The 24,919-nt window shown below is 32.2% G+C and overlaps 1 protein-coding gene across 1 annotated transcript; it reads left to right on the top strand.

The window, feature by feature from the left end:
* Positions 1-23,872, top strand: LOC134706113 (von Willebrand factor A domain-containing protein 7-like). The gene is made up of 16 exons (XM_063564821.1): positions 1-436; positions 5,340-5,462; positions 6,138-6,272; positions 7,251-7,424; positions 7,982-8,045; positions 9,945-10,033; positions 12,957-13,142; positions 14,036-14,248; positions 14,853-14,978; positions 16,993-17,187; positions 17,855-17,985; positions 19,015-19,180; positions 20,017-20,093; positions 20,702-20,858; positions 21,660-21,826; positions 23,519-23,872. Exons 1-16 carry the CDS (start codon positions 163-165, stop codon positions 23,639-23,641), a joined length of 2,400 nt encoding a protein of 799 aa, XP_063420891.1. The 5' UTR covers positions 1-162; the 3' UTR covers positions 23,642-23,872.
* Positions 23,873-24,919: the final 1,047 nt, after the last annotated feature.

Raw genomic sequence — 24,919 nt, 5'->3', positions numbered from 1 at the left:
TGACGAATAATATTCTACCATACTATATTACTTCTGATACCTGTGTATACAACGCAAAGCTAAATGTTTGTTTTCACATAATCAAAAATGAAAACGCGTGGCTAATTTAGAAAATTTTATCTGTAATCATAACTTCTTGCGACACGGACCTGGGAACATTGCATGTATACAATGAAAATGCAAACCATGCAACATATTTTGTTGTTTATTTTGACTTTTGCATATATAGAAGCCTTTTTTTCTAACCCATACGGACTATATGTTGGTAGAGATGACTTTACACACGCAGATATCACAGAAATTGGAATTCTGAAAGCCGTAGCAGCCTTCTATGAGGAAACACCACTTACTCCAGAAGGATCAACACCTAGCTCGGGTTCTCTGACGGGAATACAAGACATCACTGCTAAGAAGCTCTACGATCAGGTTTACGCAGGTAAAACATAATTTCAAAAATATATGCTATCGGACTAGTTCTCTGAACCAGAGAGATGAGTTACACTTGATTAATTACAAGCTTGATCAATTTCTAATGTATTTTTTTAGCTCACCTGGCCCGAAGGGCCAAGTGAGCTTTTCTCATCACTTGGCGTCCGTCATCCGTCGTCGTCGTCCGTCGTCCGTCGTCGTCCGTCGTCGTTAACTTTTACAAAAATCTTCTCCTCTGAAACTACTGGGCCAAATCAAACCACACTTGGCCACAATCATCATTAGGGTATCTAGTTTAAAAAATGTGTGGCGTGACCCGGTCAACCAACCAAGATGGCCGCCACGGCTAAAAATAGAACATAGGGGTAAAATGCAGTTTTTGGCTTTTAACTCAAAAACCAAAGCATTAAGAGGAATCTGATATGATGTAAAAATGTTTAACAGGTCAAGATCTATCTGCCCTGAAATTTTCAGATGAATAGGTCAATCCGTTGTTGGGTTGCTGCCCCTAAATTGGTAATTTTGAGGAAATTTTGCTGTTTTTGGTTATTATCTTGAATATTATTATAGATAGAGATAAACTGTAAACAGCAATAATGTTCAGCAAAGTTAGATTTACAAATAAGTCAACATGACCGAAATGGTCAGTTGACCCCTTTAGGAGTTATTGCCCTTTATAGTCAATTTTTAACCATTTTTAGCTCACCTGGCCCGAAGGGCCAAGTGAGCTTTTCCCATCACTTTGCGTCCGTCGTCCGTCGTCCGTCGTCGTTGTTAACTTTTACAAAAATCTTCTCCTCTGAAACTACTGGGCCAAATTGAACCAAACTTTGCAACAATCATCATTAGGGTATCTAGTTTAAAAAATGTGTGGCGTGACCCGGTCAACCAACGAAGATGGCCGCCACGGCTTAAAATAGAACATAGAGGTAAAATGCAGTTTTTTGGCTTATAACTCAAAAACCAAAGGATTTAGAGGAAATCTGACATGAGGTAAAAATGTTTATCAGGTCAAGATCTATCTGCTCTGAAATTTTCAGATGAATCGGTCAACCTGTTGTTGGGTTGCTGCCCCTGAATTGGTAATTTTGTGGAAATTTTGCAGTTTTTGGTTATTATCTTGAATATTATTATAGATAGAGATAAACTGTAAACAGCAATAATGTTCAGCAAAGTTAAAAATACAAATAAGTCATCATGACCTAAATGGTCAGTTGACCCGTTAAGGAGTTATTGTCCTTTATAGTCTATTTTTAACCATTTTCTTAAATTTAAAGTAATCTTTTACAAAAATCTTCTTCTCTGAAACTACTGGGCCAAATTCAATCAAACTTGGCCACAATTGTTATTGGGGTATCTAGTTCAAAAAATGTGTCCGGTGACCCGGTCCACCAAACAAAATGGCCACCACGGCCACAAATAGAACATAGGGGTAAAATACTGTTTTTGGCTTATAACTCAAAAATCAAAGCATTTAGAGCTAATTTGACACGAGGTACAATTGTTTATCAGATCAAGATCTATCTGCCCTGAAATTTCCATACGAATTAGACAACCCTTTGTTGGGTTGCTGCCCCTGAATTGGTAATTTAAAGGAAATCTTGCTGTTTTTTGGTTATTATCTTGAATATTATTATAGATAGAGATATACTGTAAACAGCAATTATGTTTAGCAAAGTAGGATTTACAAATAAGTCAACATGATCGAAATGGTCAGTTGACCCCTTTGGGAGTTATTGCCCTTATAGTCAATTTTTAACCATTTTTCGTAAATCTTAGTTATCTTTTACAAAAATCTTCTCCTATGAAACTACTAGGCCAAATTAATCCAGACTTGGCAACAATCATCTTTTGGGTATCTAGTTTTAAAAATGTGTCTGGTGACCCGACTATCAAATAAAGATGGCCGCCACAGCTAAAAATAGAACATAGGGGTAAAATGCAGTTTTTGGCTTATAACTTAAAAACCAAAGTATTTAGAGCAAAATTGTTTATCAGATGAAGATCTATCTGCCCTGTAATTTTCAGATAAATCTGACAACCCATTGTTGGGTTGCTGCCCCTTTTAAGGTAATTTTAAGGAAATTTTGCTGTTTTTGGTTATTATCTTGAATATTATTATAGAAAGAGATAAACTGTAAACAGCAATTATGTTCAGCAAAGTAAGATTTACAATTAAGTCAACATGACCGAAATGGTCAATTGACCCCCTAAGGAGTTATTGTCCTTTATAGTCAATTTTTAACAATTTTCATAAAATTTGTAAATTTTTATTAACATTTTCCACTGAAACTACTGGGCCAAGTTCATTATAGATAGAGATAAATGTTAGCAGCAAGACTGTTTAGTAAAGTAAGATTTACAAACACATCACCATCACCAAAACACAATTTTGTCATGAATCCATCTGCTTCCTTTGTTTAATATTCACATAGACCAAGGTGAGCGACACAGGCTCTTTGGAGCCTCTAGTTCATTATTGTTAAGATTTCGTCTAACAGATAAGATTCTATAAAATCCTATTAGGATATGGTAAGTCAAAACCACATTCGCCTTTCATAGTTGCAGTTTAAAACATAGTTTATCAAAAAAGAAAACACCGGGTTTTTTTAATTAATAGTTAAGGCTAATCATTATAATATTTCATCTTGAATACATTAGAAATATATAATTGCAAAAAGAATAAATCTCAAATCATTATATAACTACACTATGGTTTCAACAATTGCTAAAACTGTACACGTCATTTCATGCATTACATAATATTAACTGATGTTTCGATTTGACTTTCGGAATTTTTAGGTATGTCAATTTTATCTAGCGTTCCAATATTTGTTGTTTGTAAATTCGAATATACGTTTGAATTTTTCTATGAACATTTTTTCCTGTATGCTTTCCCTTTGCTGCTTTGGTTTTAAAGGACTAAATTTTCAAACAAATATTTCAAGATTCATACAATGCACCAGGTACCACACCCCAAAACCTGCACCTCTTATAGATTAATTATTTCTATTACGTACTTTGTTTGCTAAATTATTAGATAATACTTCATTTCACTTATTAGTTCAGGTAAAAAAACTATCAGTAAAAATTAGCGTCTTACCTGAAATTACCAAAAACTGTACAGACATTATTTCTCTGTTCTTGCTTGAACAAAACACACAATCTTTGATTTGAAGCAAATGAATTAAAAATTCACTCTCCTCTCCATTGAATTGTTATTGATATTTCATCATTTTCTGATGATATCTTGTAAGCAATATATATTACAGTGTTTTTATTTAAGATAACCAAAAACATGTTTTCGCTTCTCTTTTGATTTGAGACCTTGACAGTTGTATGAAAAACATTTTACATTATCATTACTCATTCTTAAGTGATATTTCTACTTTATAAAAAAACAAAAATATGTACTTTGTTAAGTGCATAAAAAAGAAATGACTCATACAGCTGAGTCCTTTAAAGTGTGTGAAAGTCAAAATATCCTTGAGATGTCTTATCTCACCTGCTATGTCTGTGTAAAATTCAATTGTAATTATAATACACCAACGATGTTGTATAATATGATATAAAGTACTGTGTCAATAACACGAAATAGAGAAAAACCCATTCAATTTGTTAAATGTAAAAATAGAAAGAAGAAAATATGAGATCATATATAATCAAAAAAAGAAAAGCAAGTAAATTGAATATTTAAAAACATATTATGTTGTTCAAAAAGTAACATATCCCCTGATGCTATATATTTTGTTTAAGTACAGAAATTATGTGCACTATGAGTGATATCTTTATCATTAAAACCAAAGACGAGTACCTCCCCTTACATCAGAAATCAACAGAATGATTTTTGACATTATTACATATTATGTTTGTTTTGTTCACACATCGTTGTCAACATAGTGAAATTTCATACAAGTGAGAGGTTTAGCTAGCTTCAAAACTAGATTTTATCCAATATTTTCTACACCAGACACTGACTGTTCCAGTTTAGGATTATGATAGTTGTTATGTATTCGTTTGATGTGATTTAGGTTTTAATTTGTCATTTGATAAGGGGTTTTCCTTTTTAACTTTATTTTTTTGTAATTTTGCTTTTTAATAGGTAGTTACTATCATTAATACAAAAATGTTCAATTAACATATATAGTATTTATATAAATGATATCAATAATAATTTACTGAGATCGTTTCTTTGCATACAAGTTTGTCTTAATGTTAAGAGTATGAAACAGATTAAGTTATGGTGATAAGATGATGTAGTCTCTTATGAATCTACACTATCTGAGAGTAGCTTGATGTTATCATACAAACCATTAAAATTGAATGATAGAAACCAAGATTAAACTGATTAAAAGTCTTTTTTGTTTACTACGATGCAGACACAATCTTTAAGATAAATGTGTTGACAATGATGGCAAAATTCATTAAATGTCTATTTCTTTCAAGCGATATAACTACTCTATAAATGTAGGCATGTCTAACCTTGCTTGTCTGCAGAGGAAATTCACAAGCTTGTCAATTCAAAATAAGGCTTCAAATTTAGTATCCTAAATCGTCACATCTTTGTTTAATCAATGACTCCCATCTTTGATTTGTACACATGAGGATTTTATTCTGTATTTGAGAAACAAAGTAAGGATACATTTTTTTTTTATAATCGAACTAATAGATAACCGTTACAATGACAAAACAAGTTCTTTATTTAACAAGTCAAAGCTGTTTCCACAAAACAAAACTTAAATGAAAACGTCCTAGCATTCAAATTGCAGGAAGAGTTATCTGACACATCTTTATACCCCCTAAATGGGACGGACGGACGGACGGAATAACAGGCAGACGGTTCTGTGTGTCTGCACCGGTGCTTGTTTTGTCCGTACACTAGTCATTTTTATATGTTTGTTTAAATTCAGGTTCAAGATCACCGAGGCGCCTACAGGATGCTATTGACAACATTGTTAGATACAATAATCAAGTTGACCAGGACCATTATAATGAAGCTGCCTGGCATTTTAATGGTGAACAGATAGAACAAAGTAATAGTTTTCTTATTCTTAGGGCATAACCCATGTTATAATTTGATTTATTCTCAGGGTTTAATCATTAGCAACTGTTAAACTTAATTTCGACAATTTCATCAAATGCAGCAAGGTTGCTTACTTCAACTAATTGAAAAATATCAGCAGCTGTTTATCCTTTTCTCCGATAAATCAATAAAAGGAGACGTGGTAAAAAAATGAATATGAAAACAAGACCCAAGCTCATTATTTTCCAAGCATGAATGTCGAAAGATATTGAATTATGTGAACGAATATAAACGACAACACAAGCTAAATTTGCGATCATTCTAGTTATAGTAAACCCTCCAGTCACATGAAATATAGAAACAGATCAACAATTAAAATAGATTTGTTTTGAAGGACTGCTACCTGTAAGTTTGGTTGTTCATTTTAAGTGTAACGGACCATTGTTTACTTTAATATTAATTTGGCTGATGCATTGACAAATACCTGCATAATGGAAAACTGCCTAGTACATCGATACAAAAAACTGCATATAATAATGGAAAACTCAGAATTAAAACTACTACTAATTGCGCAACATAAACTGCGGTCTTAACGCTGTAAGATATAATATTGAGATGATCTAAAGAAGTATCTCCAATGGGATCATCAGTCTAGTGACCAGTTTTTCGACACATTAAAAATTAGCGTCTTACCTCGGTTCAAGATCACCGAGGCGCCTACAGGATGCTATTGACAACATTGTTAGATACAATAATCAAGTTGACCAGGACCATTATAATGAAGCTGCCTGGCATTTTAATGGTGAACAGATAGAACAAAGTAATAGTTTTCTTATTCTTAGGGCATAACCCATGTTATAATTTGATTTATTCTCAGGGTTTAATCATTAGCAACTGTTAAACTTAATTTCGACAATTTCATCACATGCAGCAAGGTTGCTTACTTCAACTAATTGAAAAATATCAGCAGCTGTTTATCCTTTTCTCCGATAAATCAATAAAAGGAGACGTGGTAAAAAAATGAATATGAAAACAAGACCCAAGCTCATTATTTTCCAAGCATGAATGTCGAAAGATATTGAATTATGTGAACGAATATAAACGACAACACAAGCTAAATTTGCGATCATTCTAGTTATAGTAAACCCTCCAGTCACATGAAATATAGAAACAGATCAACAATTAAAATAGATTTGTTTTGAAGGACTGCTACCTGTAAGTTTGGTTGTTCATTTTAAGTGTAACGGACCATTGTTTACTTTAATATTAATTTGGCTGATGCATTGACAAATACCTGCATAATGGAAAACTGCCTAGTACATCGATACAAAAAACTGCATATAATAATGGAAAACTCAGAATTAAAACTACTACTAATTGCGCAACATAAACTGCGGTCTTAACGCTGTAAGATATAATATTGAGATGATCTAAAGAAGTATCTCCAATGGGATCATCAGTCTAGTGACCAGTTTTTCGACACATGGCATAAAGATACTGATAAAGCTTTCTTAATCATTTTAAATGAAACTGTTATCTTCCTTCATCAGGCCAAACTTTCGGTTTTATCAGCTCTTCAACATTTGCATCAAGTTTTAGACATCAATCAGGTGCAATACAATTGGTACCATTAACTTTTGTTGTAAAATACAAACTTTGTTTGAAAAGGTAGTGTTTCTTCGACAGCTTAATTCACCATAAAAGTGTTAAGATATCATTACCAATTGCATACTTTTGTTTCACGCTAGTGCATTATACATTTAGTAATGTAGTTATTGTATATTTTTCCAATTTGTAGGTAACTTAAAGCTCCAAGGTATACGCACACAACTTCTATTGGAATTAAATAAGCCGAATCCTGATTATGAATTATCACGACAACTTATTGGGCAATTTTTACATATTTTACAAATGTTTTATTCAAATACCAACTGGATCGAAGACAACGGCGTAACCATATATCCCGCTGTCGGTATGTGTTCTATTTTTTTTATCATTATCCTTTTCTGTTGTATGTTTTTTCATTATTGCATGCATATGGCATTCTCAGTTTTAAACTATTTATCAAAACGGGTAAGGGGACAGGGTGATGGACAAACAGATGTAGTTACCATAGAACATGACAGATAATTGTCGAGTAATAATTAAAAGTTGGCTGTTAAACCTCATCACTGAATTTGATTGTTTATTTTAAAGAAGAGGGAGTGATGTAAGGGCCTTGGAAAATCGGAGATCTGTGTTTCAACTTGTCATGCAAAAACCGACCATATATAAAATGGTCAGAGCTTATTAATAAGAAATCATATCCCAATAGACATTCGGCACAATTAAAATATGTATATAAACATGTAATCAATAATCAATAATAGTTCATAATCATAAACGTCGTACGTCAATGACATTCCCATCACAAATGTAGTGTGGGAGTAATAAACAGAGTTCATTTTCAATAAGTACTGGTATTTTACAAGTATTTTTTTCTGCTAACACATTTTGATATAATATTTCAAATCACTTAAATGTCTTCAGGTATGGCAGGAGTAAAATTATTACCAACTGCAGGTCCTAGTGACGACGCTTGTAAAAATTGTGTGTATGTATTCATTATCCTGATTTTAACAATTTAGATGCACAACTGTCTGACAGCAAGAATTGTAAACCGAACATTATTTACCAGACATATCATATAAAAAGTAAAAACACAAAAATACTGAACTCCGAGGAAAATTCAAAAAGGAAAATCAAAAATCAAAAGGCAAAATCAAGAGTCCAAACACATCAAACGAATGGATAACAACTGTCATATTCCTGACTTGGTGCAGGCATTTTCTAATGTAGAAAATGGTGGATTGAACCTGGTCTTATAGCTAGCTAAACCTCTCACTTGTATGACAGTCACATCAAATTCCGTCAAATAATATTGACCAATTCTTTGAATTTAACAAATTTGACATAACATTTTTAAGGTAATGTGACTATAGTAAAAACTCTTCTATCCTAATCAGCTTGTTAATCATGTTAATGTTATTTTGTATTTGATGCTTCTATATTTTTAAATTTAGTGCGGTATAAAAAGAGATGAAAAAATCTTATTTTGTAAGAAAACGCGGAGACGCTTAATTATCAAAATTATCGCGATTGATAAACGCTTACACAACCCTATACAATTATTAAAAGACGCATTAAATTCTTAGAAAAAGAAAGCGTTTGTATGCTCTACATATAAAAAAGTTAAATTTAACTTTTTGTTTGTTTTTCAATGCATTGTTTTACCTTTGCCACGAAAAACACGTGCAATCATTTATGTTGTGTACGATTTTAAGAATTGATTGCTTCTCTTCATTAATTTATTTGAGTGCTAAAGCGCTTCATGCTTAAAATGTACGCATTTTCTACGCTTTAACAACCCTACAGAATTACCAAAAGACATATTCGATACTTATAATTACTTTTTTATAGTTCGGATCATGAAAACACGATGTCTATTTCTTTTATCTACCTGTTTATTTTTTTTGGAAGATTGTGTCATCATAAAAGTTACATTTCATTTGGAAAGGACTCGTGATTTTAGAATGACTCGAGATTGATCTTAAACAATCAAGATAGCATACGTTATAAAGAAACATACATGTAATGCTATCATACGGAAATAAAATATAACATTTGAGTGCCTTGCGATTGTTGTACTTGATCAATCAAATCATAGATTCTAATGAAATATGTAATTAAGTTAAGAATTGTAATGCCTTCTTTTATAAATTCATTTGAGTGTTAAAGCGTTGACCGAATCGCTTCATTCTTAAAATGAGCACACGGTTAACGCTATTACAACTCTATGAAATTACAAAAAGAAGCATTCAATACTGATAATTACTTTTTTTAGCTGGGATCATGAAAACACAATTTCTATCAAGTTTTTTTTCCATAATTTACCAGTGCACTTTATTGTGGGAGCTCATCTCATAACGTATCATAATGAAACATACATGCAATGTTATTATTTATCAATATTTGTGCAGAAATGTCAGTTGTTATGTCCCTATGATGGACAAATATAACATGCCGTTATTGCAATATTGGATTTAAAATGTCAAATTTTTTCATAGTTCTTGGAAACGTTTGGTATGGTCCATATCCTTTTAAACAATTTTTGGACCCCTTGTATCAAAATGTATCTTTTTCTTTAAACTTTTGGTTCAAACTTAATATTCTAAATTAATAAACTAAACTAATATTCACAATTAATAAAACACCATCTGAAAGACTCAATTTCTTGTGAAGAATTTCATAAAGCTGTGTCATAACTTTTGATTTTTCAAATTTAGAGGGTCCAAATAGTGGTATTATCAAAATTAAACTGAATGTTTCTTGTGTTTTAGTCTATTACTAATTACTGGCGAAATTATTGTGGACAACATACTGTCAGACACTTGAAAATTATAATTTATCACAACTAAATGAAAAGAAGATGTTGTAAATTTTTCCTTTTTAGAGGAGTTTGTGTATTCAATATAATCTTGCCGAAAAAACAGTTTTTGACAAGCGGATATAAATCAGGACAAGACATTGCAAAGCCATACAGTAAGTAAATTAAGATTCAAAATAAGAGGATTTGTTATGATTGCCAATGAGACAACTCTCAAAAAGAGACCAAACATGGCACAGAAATTAACAACTAAAGGTCACTGTTGTATAAACATTGTATGTTTATTTCAAAATGCAAGTGTTCCCCATTTTATTATTGGAATTACAAAACATCAACTAAATCTTAGAAAAAAAGTTCAAACATGTTCGAAATAGAGCTGTTGGATGAAACGCATACAAATGCTAGTGATATATGTTTGATAAGGAACGACGATCTTCAAAACACATGTCGTCAACCTGGTTCTTGGTGGGTTTTGTGTCGACTAATCTTCATTTTTTCCGTGCAGTATTTTGTGAGCTTTTGTTGTCTTTTATACCTTTTTCATGTTGTTTATGGTGTTTCCTTGTGTTTCTGATTACCCTTACAGCATCATTAACCCCTTTTAAATCAATAAAAAAAAAAGAATTTAAGCAGCAGCAATTCATCTGAAGTAAAAGTACACTGTGTAAGTTGCTATAACGTCATAGAATTAACATATCCATGAACATTTAAGTAAACAGAACAATACCATTGACAGAATAAACATCGTCTGCTTTAACAACAAAACACATCTTAAGAATAGTGTAGATTCGGTAGTAAACCCATGTTTAGGAAATGGGCTGCATTGGTTGATCTACACAATTGAAAAGAACAATATAAAAAACAGAATAAAAAGTATCGGCATCGCTTGTGATGTGTATTAATCGATTTCCAATGATGACGGATGTTAAACCTCTAAACAACTTATCTTCGAATAACGGTTCATTGTATTCAAATTTTGCATGTATTTGAAATGTCTACCTTTCAAAGACACACAATAAAAACATGTTAAAAATTAAGATAATGAACCACAAATCTATCTGAAATTAACTACTGTCAGTCTAATGATCTTTTATTCTTTACGATAATTGTTTGATCAGCTACATTTATGAATGTTTACGCACAAAATGTACATTTGCAGCCAAACGATTCAAAAGTGTTTATCTTTTGGGAAATCATGTAAAATCCAGACGTTTTAGGGGAAAATTTATTAGTTGACTATATAACTCAATAGTTATTATTATCCTTCTTAAAAGTTTGGAATATGTTCTCAAACAGTTCTATGCGTAATTGTTGTACAATAAATGTTCCATAGTCATTTAGTAAAGTATTCACTACGGTTTGCTCCAACGAAAGACTATTAACATTACTATGTATGGTTGACATTAAACTTCAGCGAAATGTCTCGCATGTATATTCAATACCCCATAATATGCAAAACGAGAACAAGTAACCATTTTGCAACGAGTTCGCTGCTAGTGCAGACCTGGTTGCAATATTTCCATATCCCTGCAAACTTGTGTTGCGTGACGAGATCATTGAGGAGAGATGTCTACTGTATAATTTGTAATTAACATATTGAAGTTAGTCATTTAATAATATTTAATACTAATAGTTCATTACAAATAATATACGCTCCACTATAAGTAAATCACCACCTCAATATAACTGGCAATACGTTCTTAACTATTGCAAAACATATAAATGTTTGGTGTTATGAATTGCCTCTGACATAAACTAAGAGAAATCATTACGACCAAAAAGATTGAAGTCCGACAAACCTGTCAATCAATTTCTTATTGAAGGTCATCTGCAATTTTACAAATACACTGCTTCGATACCTTTAGATCAACTTCATACTGTCCCTCGTACAGGCGAAATGAGACCTTCATCAGGTCATTGTATTGTGTAAAATGGCAATTATCTGTGGCTGAACGTTGGCAAACCCTTGGCATGTCAAATGCCGATAGGAGCAATATGATCATACGTACATTTAACCATTTCAATGTTAATCACACCGTCATTGTCAGACATTTACAATGTCACACATTAACTGTAAATTATAGACAAAAGTCCGTAATAACCCGTTTATCTATCCATTGTGATGACACACTGTTTTTTCGTTGTGCTATAGTCAACCCATTTACCGCTACCCGCAGCTTAAACAACACTACGAACATTTGTCTGTCGACTTAAAAGAGGCAACCTAAGAGCAAGTTACGTAGTCAAGAGATCTGCTTTTACATCCAGGCACCGTACAATCATGTTTCAATGGGCTAAAGACCATCGACACTGGAACATGAGAAAGTGCCAAAACACTCATTGGTCAAATGAAAATCGGCTTCTGTTACGACCAGTTATATGGGAAAGGAAATGGGAAATGCATATTTTGCACGATAACATGAATGGACAGACGGACAGACAAACACGAATTTAATGCTTAGAAACATTACTTCAAGACCCTTGTACATGGACCACAACTCACTATCCTTTGGCCTTCCATGTCTCCGAACACGAACCCTATCGAACATGTCTGGGATACCGTTTGCAGAAATCTCAGAGATCCTCCATTGCAAAATATTGGCGAATTAAGAGTTGCGACTGGTGATGAATTAAATAAATTTTCTCAACCAAAGGTCAGGAGGCTTGTACAGAGTATGAGACCCCTTGTTATGAAATTGTTCTGGAAGAGGGTGGTTACACATCATATTGACATCAAACTTGTCGAACACACCAACGAATATTTGTACAAACTCTTAATTATAATGGGTGATTAGTTGTTGTAAAAAAATTAAATCACTGTAAAACTAAAATTCCGTTTATGAATTGGATATGAATTGGATAATTTGAGCTATTTCTAATGACGGAAAACTTAAATGCATAGAACCTTTATATGTGATCAAACATAAGTTTATGGTTTGTTAATGGCTTATGCTAGCAAAAATAAATGTTTTCCCTTTTTCGAGGAACAATTCATTTTTAAAATGAAAAATAACTAATACAACAAATATAGGAGCTGCTTTAGTTTCAGTGGACTGTATATGTCATTTCTTTTAACAGAAGACCCAAAAGTTAATACAAAGGGCAAATGTAGCCACGGAGGAGAAACTGACTACACCTCATCTGCAGCGACGGGCGGAATAAATAAAGACTCAAGAATAAGTGAGAGGTCTCCGCATTTTTATAAACATGACCAAGCAGCGGAAACGGCTATAGACCATACTGTGTACTTCTTGAATGACAACAGTAAGTTTGACTAAATCACTTACTGTTAATACTTCTACTGTATTGTTCTTTCTAAAATCATTATTGAAAACTAATGAAAAATTGATGATTCACGCTGAATTGAGTTTCTGTATTTGAGGCAATATCATCTTCGGTAGCCAAGGTTTACGATCCACTCCCTTCCTTTCGACCCTTGTCGGATTGGGTCTGAATTTCGGAGACACAAGGTTATGATTTTCATTGATAACAGTCGTAACTGGCCTCATCCAATCAAAAAGTACATATAACATGATCACGTGCACGTGTAAATGTACAAAATGATGAGAAACAATTGCCACGTGCAAATTGTGCAACAAGTCTTTAAACCCCAAAACATGCAAAGTTATTTAGTGACAATAAAAATGTGTGCAATCAACTAATAGAAAATCCTGTTTCTTCACATATGTTGGAAAGTAAATGTATATTTTCTATTCCTGCTTCAGCAAGTTTGTAGACTCTTAACGCTACTGTATTTTCACCTTCACACTGAAGAGAGTTTAGGTGCTACCACTAGTCAAGAATAATGTAGTCTGACTATAAACAACCGATAGATGCGCAACATTGTTATCATAAGTGCTTGCTTTATCTGCCACAGATGGAGAGGAGAGGAGTGGATCGTATCCCTTGGCTAGCGAAGATATGTGTCTGTGTCATAAAATACATATTTATCAATGTTAAACTATTTTTCACATAATGCTATTTTACAAAAAGTAAAAATACCGCAATCCAAGGATAATTTAAAACGGAATTCCCATATCCAATGGCAAAATCAAAAGCCTTAATACATCAAACGAATGAATAACAACTGTCATATTCCGGACGTTTTACTTATTCAAACATATCTTCATTCTTAACAAAGATGTCCCTTTTTGTAGCAAATGGGATACGACACTTGACTTCTCCAGAAAATTTCATGAAGCTGCTACAATTAGACTCTGATTACTCCTTAGTTTTTGTAATCGACACAAGTGGATCAATGTCTTCTGATTTACCAACGATCATACAGCAGTCAAATATAATTATACAGGCTGCCAGTACTGTTTCCAATTCACCATATAATTATATTCTTGTAACCTTTAGTGATCCAGGTAAGTTTCTTTTCTGACCACTGACATTACTAACAATTGATTCAACAATTTAATTTAGAAAATGGGAACAAATATGAAAATGAAAAAAAATGTTCGTTTTGATAAATTAATTGAATGTATTAGTAATGCATTACGTGCTAACCTTAAAAAAGCTTAAAATTACATAAGCTACGAGATTGACTTAATTCAAATATCTTGTTTGTGTTTTTTATCAACATTTATAAAAGCGCAATTGTGAAATAAAATCTCACTTTTAGCTGTCAGTTTAATTTAATCTTGTTAAAATAAGCATCGATAATTTATTATAGACTTGCAAGTTAATGATTCAATTTATTATATATATGATAGAAAATCAAACATACCTAGAAAAATCTTCATTCTACGTATACAAGTGTATAGTGTTTTCATTTTGACAGCTTATGCCCCTTCAGTCTGGTAAAGATGTCAGTAGTATTCCGATAATTATTTATACTTGTGTTTCACACGTTGAAAGTGTCCTCCTGATTAAAAAGAAGACATTTATAAAAAGAAATACGAGGAAAAAGATGTTCTCATGTAATAGACTGGGTATGCGTATTGTAATGAATAAAAGATTTTTTAACAGTGACATCAATAAATGTACGAAAGACTACATCATCAGCAGATATTACAAACTGGATTAATGGATTAAAGGCCCAGGGCGGTAATGGTAATGATTGTCCGGAATTTTCGTTATCTGCTATTGAGTCAGGTAAGAGAAAAAATATTTCTTTAAATGTCGTACAATTCTGAATATCTTTGAAATGCAAAAAAATTTGCATTCATGTTTCGTAAATAGAAACAATATTTATAAAAAAAAAAAGAAGATGTGGTATGATTGCCAATGAGGCATGTCTACACAAGAAACCAAAATGACATATAAATTAACAATTATTGGTCAACGTACGGCCTTCAACATTGAGCAAATCCAATACCGCATAATAACCTATAAGGGCTTTGATTTGACAAATGTATACCAATTCAAACGAGTAAAACTTACGGTCTAATCTATGTACAAAATGTTAACGAAAAACAAATATGTAACACAAATTTAAACGACCACCACTGAAATACAGGCTCCTGACTTGGGACATGCATATACTGTTCATACATAATGTGGCGGGGTTAAACATATTAGCTGGATCCCAAACATATCCTTTCATGGGACAGTAGTGTAACAGTACACCATAAGAACGAACTATAAAAATCACTCATCAGATGGATACAAATTGAAATACTACACAGAGTGGACGTGGACGTGTACTTGTATATCCTAACAACAATAATTCCTTAAGTACAGATCTGAGAGTACTCGCATTTACTGACAGATAGTTCAACGCCACTTACAACTAATATAAAAAAGCATGCCTCTAAGACTAAATTGACAATCAGTTCACATTCAACATCCCATTGATTTAGCGTAAAGACGTCTAAATCAGTCAAATCAAAGCATGACCTTGTGCAATGTCAATGTAGAAGTATCGACAGCTTGTAGAACCTTGAATGTGTATGTGTATATAATAATAATATTTACTTTGCTTTTGATTTATTTATACCAACAAAAACAATATTCAATGATTTAGTTACAGTGTTGCATTGGTAACCTTTTATAACAAGGTTATTTAAAGGATCGACTAGTTTATCAGGCAATGTTAACAATGTTCGTGTTGTTTATTCTTTAGTGTTCTATGTTGTGTCGTACGTACTATTGTTTTTCTGTTTTTCTTTTTCATTTTTAGCCTTGGCGTTGTCAGTTTGTTTTAGATTTATTAGTTTGACTGTCCCTTTGGTATCTTTCGTTCCTCTTTTAAAAACATTTCCGAATTTAGTAAAGGTTTTAAGTAATTTGTGGTAACGAAACTCCTGGCTTAATTATTGACCAATTATACATAGATTACGTTTGTTAAAAAAAAATTCATAACAGACAAGGTCATAGCGACCGAATTGTGAAATATCAACACCGTTAGATGGAGCCAAATTAACATCATCATTCAAAAAGGAAAATTAAGGATCAAAACATCTCCCTTTTGTCGTAAATGTTTGGGTGGAGAGTCCCGTCTGATAAATGAATATCTAAATATAGGAAAAGACATTTAAAACCGTTTAAATTTGATTTATTTAAAGTAAGTTTCTTTAGGTGAATTTCAGCAGTATATATAGTATACTCTTAATTATTTGAGAAAAAAATATCATCAATGTAACGGTAAGTGGTTTTTTTTATCAAATAAATGTTATTTAGACGGGTCTTTAGTATATGCCTACTGTTCAATAAAACGATAACATTTTCCTCTAAAATAACCCTTATCACTGCAAAAAAATCTGTCAAGTTTTTTGACCAAAAAAAGGAACGACTGTGCAAATACAGGGCCATAACAACCATAGGGCATACTGAACTATAGACAAGCCGAAATAAATGTAACGATGCTTGGCAGGAAAAACTGCAAACCAAGAACAAGTAATTGACTATTCGTGTCACATGAATAAAAAAATCGCTGACAAAACTGGCCAATAGAGTAAAAATAAAGAGATGTTTTCAAGAATAAATATGCTAAACAGTTTCCTAAAAATATAAACCCATTCAGCGGGTTATTGCATATAAAGTTAATAAAAACATAAATAACTTGTATCGTTGTTCATTCCTAAGAACTGATGCTTTACAAAATTAAAATACATATTACCAATCGAGTGTTTACTATATTGATCGGAACATTTTTTTCTTGTTTTAGCTGCTAATGCATCTTCTCCTGGATCTATTATATACGTATTCACTGATGCTACACCAAAAGATCATTATAAACAAGAAAAGATCGATAGTCTTATAGCAGAAAAACAACTCCAAATACTCTTTACTGTCACCGGTTCATGTTCAACAACGAATCACAACGGTTTGAAGTATAGTGACAACTTAAACCCAGGAATAGGTATGTACATAAAGTAGTAGGGGCGGAAACGTAGTTGTAATGTTCCTTTATGGTTTGTGTTTTGTAATGTGCAGGCAAAAGAGCCGAAGACTCTTCATACATTTCAGTTCTGATATTGTTTCATTTGTTGTCTGGTATGTGCGTCCGTTCGTCCATCTGTCCCGAGGGAGTTTTAGATGAAGTTGAAGTCCAATCAACTTGAATCTTAGTACAAATGGTTCCTATGATATCACCTTTCTAATTGTAATGCCAAATTAGATTTTCCCCCATTTTCACGGTCAACCGAACATAGAAAACGATAGAGCGGATGGGGCATCTGTGTAATGGTGACACATTCTTGTTTTTCAAATAATGTTTAATACATACTTTAGAGTTTAACCAAATAGCTACATGTATCGTATATGCAACATTTCATTTAAGAGGTGATATGCCAAACAAATATAAGGATAAATAAAATGTTCATAGTTTTGTCAAAAAAGAAACACTCATAATTTTTATCAAGTTACAACTATAATTTATTCATTTATTAAAGAAAAGTACAAAAAATATTCAACTATTAACCAATATATACTATTACATTATTTGACATACTCTTGCATCTTAGTTTATTATTAAAATAAGTTCAATTATATTTTATTCCAAAAGAATATTTCATTTTCAATTACAGAACACTATCACCATCGCCGTGCAACCCCCTGGGATCTAATGGACGTGTATCGTCATTTAGCCTCAGTATCCGGTGGTCATATGTTACAGACTACCAAGGATCAAATACCCTATGTAGCAAATATGTTCAAGGTAAATAATGGTTTCGCGATAAACAAGTGTTCAAGATAACCATGGTTGTAGTTTGATTTTATTTCATTCCCATTTATCAAACTTCAAAACTGTTTTTTTCTTCTTCGGTAATTTCATCATTAAAAGGTGCGCAAGCTGTAAAAATCTCTTTTGTCGAGTGAATGCAATATGTAACAATAATCAAATATTCTAACGGGATGAAAGTTATGCACTTGTTTAAGCTCGTTAATTTCATGTGAACTACCGAAAAATATTTATCACCGGATTTGTACTTATATGAAGACAATGAATGCAACTTGTGGGACAAAATATGTTTATTCCTCAGGAGCACATTAAGATGGTACCCACCACTTTAACTGAAATTAATTTGGCTCGTTTAATTTTCTTAAAATTTTGACAAAGTATTTACTTTGACCCTTTGACAAAAATATAAGAATTTGAACAAATTTGAACCAACCGTTTTATCAGAACAAATACACAGGTTATATAGCAGTTTGACAACCACTTATTTTGATCACTGAGAAGCTTAATATTCTTTAACAACAAAAACGTAATTAAAACGTTTAGTTGGTATTACAGAGGTATCTCCCTGTAGTTTTAGGTACCACCTTAAGTGGTTGGAATCGGGTTGTTCATTTTTTATTTTTATCTGTCGTGCTTTGTGTATAGATGCTTGCCTGGTTTTTTTTTCATTTTCTTATCGTTGTCCGGTTTTACTTCTGAGGTTGAATGTGTTTTTGGTATTTTTTCTTTTCTTTCATAATAAGCGAAAAAAATAAATAGGCTTTCGTTTTAAAGACTTTGCATTTTTATTAAAAATATCATGTCAGCATCACAGTTCCATAAACTTAATTGAATGACATAATTGAATTGACTTTATAATAATCTTGGTAAAGAGTTAACATGTTACATATTGACGTAGTACTTCAGCAATCATTTTTTTTCTATAGGTCAAATAGGCATCATCACCTCACGTTTACATCAAAAAGAGTCAAATATGTGTTTACATTTTTGAATTTTTATTTGTAGGCATCTCTATCAAAGTCTGAAGTATTAATCTTCAAGAACGTATTGCCAGGAGGACCATCAACACCAAAACAAATAAATATTGATATTGATGAAAGTATATCTCAATTTACATTGAAGATACACAGCAAAAACAATGTTCCGCATTTCAACCTTTTAAATTCAAACGGTTAGTCATCATTAATAACCATTGATATCAATACGACATGTGTCTATTGACAAACTTAGGTGGTTAAAAAAGGAATTGATTCATAAAATCTAAGTAATTTATTTTTATATATTTACTTCATTTGTTTACTTGTACTAGTGTTTATTTGTTTATATTTTCAAAGAAAACACACACATTCAAAATAAAACAATAAGAAGATGCAACATGATGGCAAATGCGACAACTTTCAACTAATGTAGAAGTAACCAACTATAGAAAAAAGAACGACTTTCAACATGAGCAAAACTCAATCCGCAGATCAAACTAACAAAAGGTCCTGTTTAAATTTAAAAAAAAGAGAATAATATCTGCCTCATTTATATTCAATAAAATTAAAGAAAACAAAATTATAATAAACTACAATAAACGGCAATCACTGAATTGCATGTTTCTGCTCAGGCACAAACTGATCGTGACGAACACAATCTGTTTTCTGGATCGCTCAAACCCTCTCGCCAACCTTGTAACATTTTAAAATTATAACAAAATATAATAATCATTTCAGAAGTTCTGAACTCATGAGATCAATACATGGGAGAAAAACACGAAAAAAGACTGGATATAACAGGCAATTCATATATCCCTCACACACATAATTTAACAACTCAAAATAAAGATGCTCGAATACAAGCAGTTAATGACACCTAGTTCAAAGCAACAACTAATAAAAATTAAGTATCTAAATCTGAAAAATCAATCAATACACGTCTATCATCCAAAGGATTTATTATAAAGACCTTATTAACAGTGCATGATTTGAAAACATATTTAGCTACCTTTCCTTTTTGAAATCCTAGGGAATACACAACCTATTGACAACAAGACAATTCACATGTACAATATTGGTACAACATATATTTGTATTGTTGTGGATGTAAGTATCTCTGAAAAGAGTTTTCCTATGTTAATTTGTTATTGGTCGTTGATTTCTGTAAATTTCTCCCATGAGTTATAACGCTAACGCTTTCGGTATAATAACGTTTAATGCTTTAAAGGTGCATACACTTGTAGTCCTGCGTTAGTAGAAAATACCTATTTGTCTCGAATGCAAATTTTGACCATCAACGTATTTTCTTTGCATTTCTAATGAAGGTCAATTTAGAAAAGCACATCGAAAGGTATTAACATTAACAACGAATAATTAAACACATGACGTTTAATTGGTATACCACGTTTGTATAACTACCAGTTGGTCGTTTGGCTATTCCTCAATTGCTGGTCAAGTGTAGTTTTTATAAACATTTTTTTTTCTTATAAATATGTTTTTCATGATCCATATTGTGAACAGTTTATAGGTTGAACCTAACAAAATTGGCAAATCCTTCTCTAGAAGCTTCTCTCAGAGAGTTTTCCCTCTTCTTTTTTGTTCGCTTTTCTGTCTCTGTTTTACTTTTTTTAACATTTTGATCCTTAAAAATTTTTTCACACTGAAACCGCTATACATTTTTCATATCAATGAGTAATATACTATTTTTTCAACAGAATCCTAAAACTGGCAGTTGGTCGTTACGTAAGAATGATATGAATGAGTGGGATGTAGAGGTTACAGCTCAAAGCACAGTTGATTTTACAGCAAAGTTAATGACATATGATGCATCAAGTTTTTCCTACTATCAAATTCATGGAAGACCTATTCCAGGTAAGACTATTTCTATGTTCGCTTTTTTTCTGAAAATATATGCATCTGATTTCGGAGATAACTGTATTGTATTTTAAGCTCCGATAACATTGGTGATTTCGTGGTTGCGAATTGATGTTATTGGCAACGCATTAGTATTTTAAGGTAATAAACACACACAATCAAGGCAAAAAGTTGTTAGCGATAAAGGACTAGGTTCAGTAAGACCCTTTTTGCCCCAAAAATATAGCAGTTTTTGGAAATTGTGAAAATGTCATCGTTAAAATATTTATTGAAAAGTAGAATTTTTCTGCTACATAAATATGGGCTGTTTTTGACAATATAATACAATGCACATTCATCGCGTACTAGCATCATGAAGTCACCAAATTACAGAATTCTTCACAATTGTAGCATTTTAGTTAAATGGTTTCCGTCTTACATGAAGTTTCCGCATTCGTTTTCATTCATGCTATTGAAATGAAAGTTGTATTTGATGATAATACATAATTATATAAAAGTTGAGGATGAAAACGGCTGCGGTCACTTTCAGTTTTTCCAAAAACCATCGTAAAAGTGACGATTTTTGACATATTTGATAGATGTTTTATATTTAAGCTCGAATTGGAGCGTTTTTAATGACTTAATAAGTTAAAAATTTTCACATTAACTAATTGAATAAAATGAAACAGACATTTAAGTGTTTAAAAAGTGTCTATAATCTTTAGTAAGATGAACTTAAAAATTGAGGCCGAGATCGGCCCTTACCGGACCTACTTCTTCATGCTTTTTTTTATGTCTGTTTTTCTGTGTTTCTTTCAGATGAAAATGTAACCTTGGCGATTGGAATAGACGACACCAGAATAGACTTATATCGTGTTTCGCTATTGAGTGTATTTGATAATGAATTATCACATTATTCATTGCAACGGAGAAATAAAAGCAGCCCTCGGGCGTTCTATATGACTACTATTGTGATTCCACATGAGGTAATTGATCAAAATATTGCTCTTTAGACATACTACACGAAAATTAATAACTTTATCCCTTTAGCCTCTTTTGCCTCTTTTTTATTTTAAATGTTATGTCCTACAATAGTTATGAACATTGCTTTTTTTTCAGTCCTAAGTGTTCGTTTGACTGCTAAGCCTGCTTGTCCCATATAAGACTTAAATTAGTTTAAATAATTACGTTTGTAGCTGTTATTACATCAACCTATAATCTAAAAATTAGTTTTATCCCCTTTGTACTCGGTATGCCATGCGTATTTAAATATAACAACAGCAATAATATATACAGCTTTTGAATTAAAAAAACACAGTGCTGATCACGTCCAAAATTAATCTTATTAACTTAGTATGACCGATTTCAAAAAACAAATTTATGTTGATGTTGTGCTTACAAAAGGGACAAAAATGTTTTGATTGCATTACTATTTGTTTGTTAATTGGATAAAGAGGGTCCAAAGATACCAGAGGAACATTCAAACTCATAGATAAAAAAGAAACTGACAACGCCATGGCTACAAAATAAAAAGACAAACAGACTAACAATAGTACATAAAACACAGCATAGAAAAATAAAAACTAAACAACACAAACCCCACCAAAAACTGGGGGTGATCTCAGTTGTTCTGTAAGGATAAGCAAATTATGTTTCACATGTGGCACCCATCGTGTTGCTCATGTTATTACAAACACGGTTTATAGTCTAGTTCGGTTAGTCACATTCCTTAAAAGAGAACGGAATTGTAGTTTCGACATTTGGAACATATCCCATTGCATCTGTGAAACGAATATTACATAACGGTCAACCTACTCTTGATGGCATCCGTAAAAATAACGAAGAGACGATTTCAACTGCATGATTTGGAACTTGCATTAATACCTTTCTTGTGAGCGACAACCCTCTATTAAGGAAATCATCATATCAATTTGGAGATATATTACCGTATGCATGCGCTCTGCTGGAATGCTGCTGCATAGAAATAGAAAGTCCCATTTTGGAAGCTGAGTCATCTCTTTTGTCGTTGTTTTTTTTATCGGCCCTCAGCATATTCCTAATAATAAAGGTTCAACTGTTTTATTTGATTTAACGTCCACTATGTGTTTTTGTTGGTATCCATCTGATTTTTAAATTTCTTTCTGATGTTGACTGTTACACCACTGTCCCAGGTTAAGGGAGGTTTGGGATCCTGTAATCACTTCTGTCACCGCCAAATTATGTATGTATGTGTATGTCCTCAAGTCAAGAGCCTGTGATTCAGTGTTTGTCGTTTGTTGATGTGTTACATACTAGTATTTGTTTTTCATTATTTTTGTTTACATAAATTAGGCCGTTAGTTCCAGAAAAAAAATGTTTCACATTTTTCTCTTCGTGGCCTTTTAAAGTTGACTATGCGGTATGGGTTTTGCCCATTGTTAAAGGCCGTATGGTGTCAATTTCTGAGTCATATGCTTTTTGTGCAGAATTGTCTCATTGGCAATCAAATTACATCTTCTTGATTATATTGATCAATAAAAACTGAATCGTTGCTGTAAGTATATGACATAGTAACGAATCAGCATGCAAACAAAAAAGTAGCAAAGTAAGATAGTATTAAATGAAATAAAATATCACTGCTTGAATTTGAAATAGAAGCAAATGAAGACATGAAATTTGTTTTTCTTTTTTCTTTTCAGTTTTTCAAATTGGCAGTTGTTGGTACAACTAAGTCCACTGGTAACAATTTTGTACGGATACATCGGAATTGTATAGAAATAGTTAATAAAAAACTAGACCTTTACCTGAAAAAGGTATATTAAATAATTGTTAATTGAAAAGGAATAGTTAGATCAATAATAATGTGATAAGTTACGAAAATGCTTTAAATTACGCAATGAGAAGAAAGTCATCGTTTACATACAAAGTAAATTGCATTGTTTGTTTTGACATCATTTGTTATGTAACTCAATGAAAAATGTTCATTGATAAACGTCAGAACCTTTGAAAGTAAATTCTTACATTTTAAAATTCTTATCAACATCATTTGTATAAATTATAATTCTTTACAATCAAATAACTTTAAAAGATATATCTTTGGAAAGCCACTGCTGTTTTGTGATAACGATAACCTTATCATTAAGTAAAATTAGATCATGAAGTAAATGTGCTATACCATAACATTGCAATATCAAGCTAACAATTCTTATACCACGAGGTGTCATCTATATACTATAAGACCATTTCATCACACCATAAGACCATTTCATCATATATACCATAAGACCATTTCATCATATATACAATAAGACCATTTCATTATGATATATGGCCATTTCATCATACCATTAGACCATTTCATCATACCATAAGACTACTTCATCATACCATAAGACAAATTTTACAAATAGCGGCGAAAATTGCCCACGAAATTCATCGGCAACATCGATTGTGATAAAAAAAAAAAAAGGCCGTGGAGGAAATCGTTTTGCTGACCTCATGGAATCGCTTTTAAGAAGAATGAATTTATCGTCTGCAATGTTGCATCTACCCTCAGCCATGCGGAGTTGAAAAGACTTGTTGCGGAAACGGTAGACGGCAAATACAGGTTGGTACTCCCTAAAGAAATTAACAAACAAAATCAAAATAACAAACAAGTCTAAAACAAAACAGGGCCTATATTCTTTTTAACAAATTGTATTTATCAGGATTTCAACTTGTTTTTATATGGTTTATACAAAGCAAGTATTTGCAAATCAGGTATGGTGCAATATGTGTAAAAGAGGGACAAAGGATACCAAAGGGACAGTCAAACTCATAAATCTAAAACAAACTGACAACGCCATGGCTAAAAATGAAAAAGACAAACAGAAAAACAAAAGTACACATGACACAACATAGAAAACTAAAGAATAAACAACACTGTAACCTGTATCCCGTACTATTTTTTCCCGTACTCATTACATTTTAACCGTATTTTTCAATATTATTATTAACTAAAAACTAAAAGATAGTAAAGATAGGCTGAAGTTTGAAATGACACTATTATTAAAATCATAATGATCAGAAATCAATGCCCAAAGTGGATAAGTCTTTACTTT

The sequence above is a fragment of the Mytilus trossulus genome, chromosome 2 (genome assembly GCF_036588685.1).
Source record: "Mytilus trossulus isolate FHL-02 chromosome 2, PNRI_Mtr1.1.1.hap1, whole genome shotgun sequence".
NCBI lineage: Eukaryota > Metazoa > Mollusca > Bivalvia > Mytilida > Mytilidae > Mytilus > Mytilus trossulus.
The sequence above is the reverse complement of the archived record's forward strand: the minus strand, read 5'-3'. Positions and strand labels throughout refer to the sequence as shown.

Bases quoted from the DNA above. Each gene is read 5' to 3' on its own strand.
- LOC134706113 (XM_063564821.1), top strand. From the start codon at position 163: ATGTATACAATGAAAATGCAAACCATGCAACATATTTTGTTGTTTATT. The intron at 10,034-12,956 runs GTAAGTAAATTA...TTCTTTTAACAG, and splicing joins AGACATTGCAAAGCCATACA to AAGACCCAAAAGTTAATACA. The intron at 17,188-17,854 runs GTATGTACATAA...TTTCAATTACAG, and splicing joins CAACTTAAACCCAGGAATAG to AACACTATCACCATCGCCGT.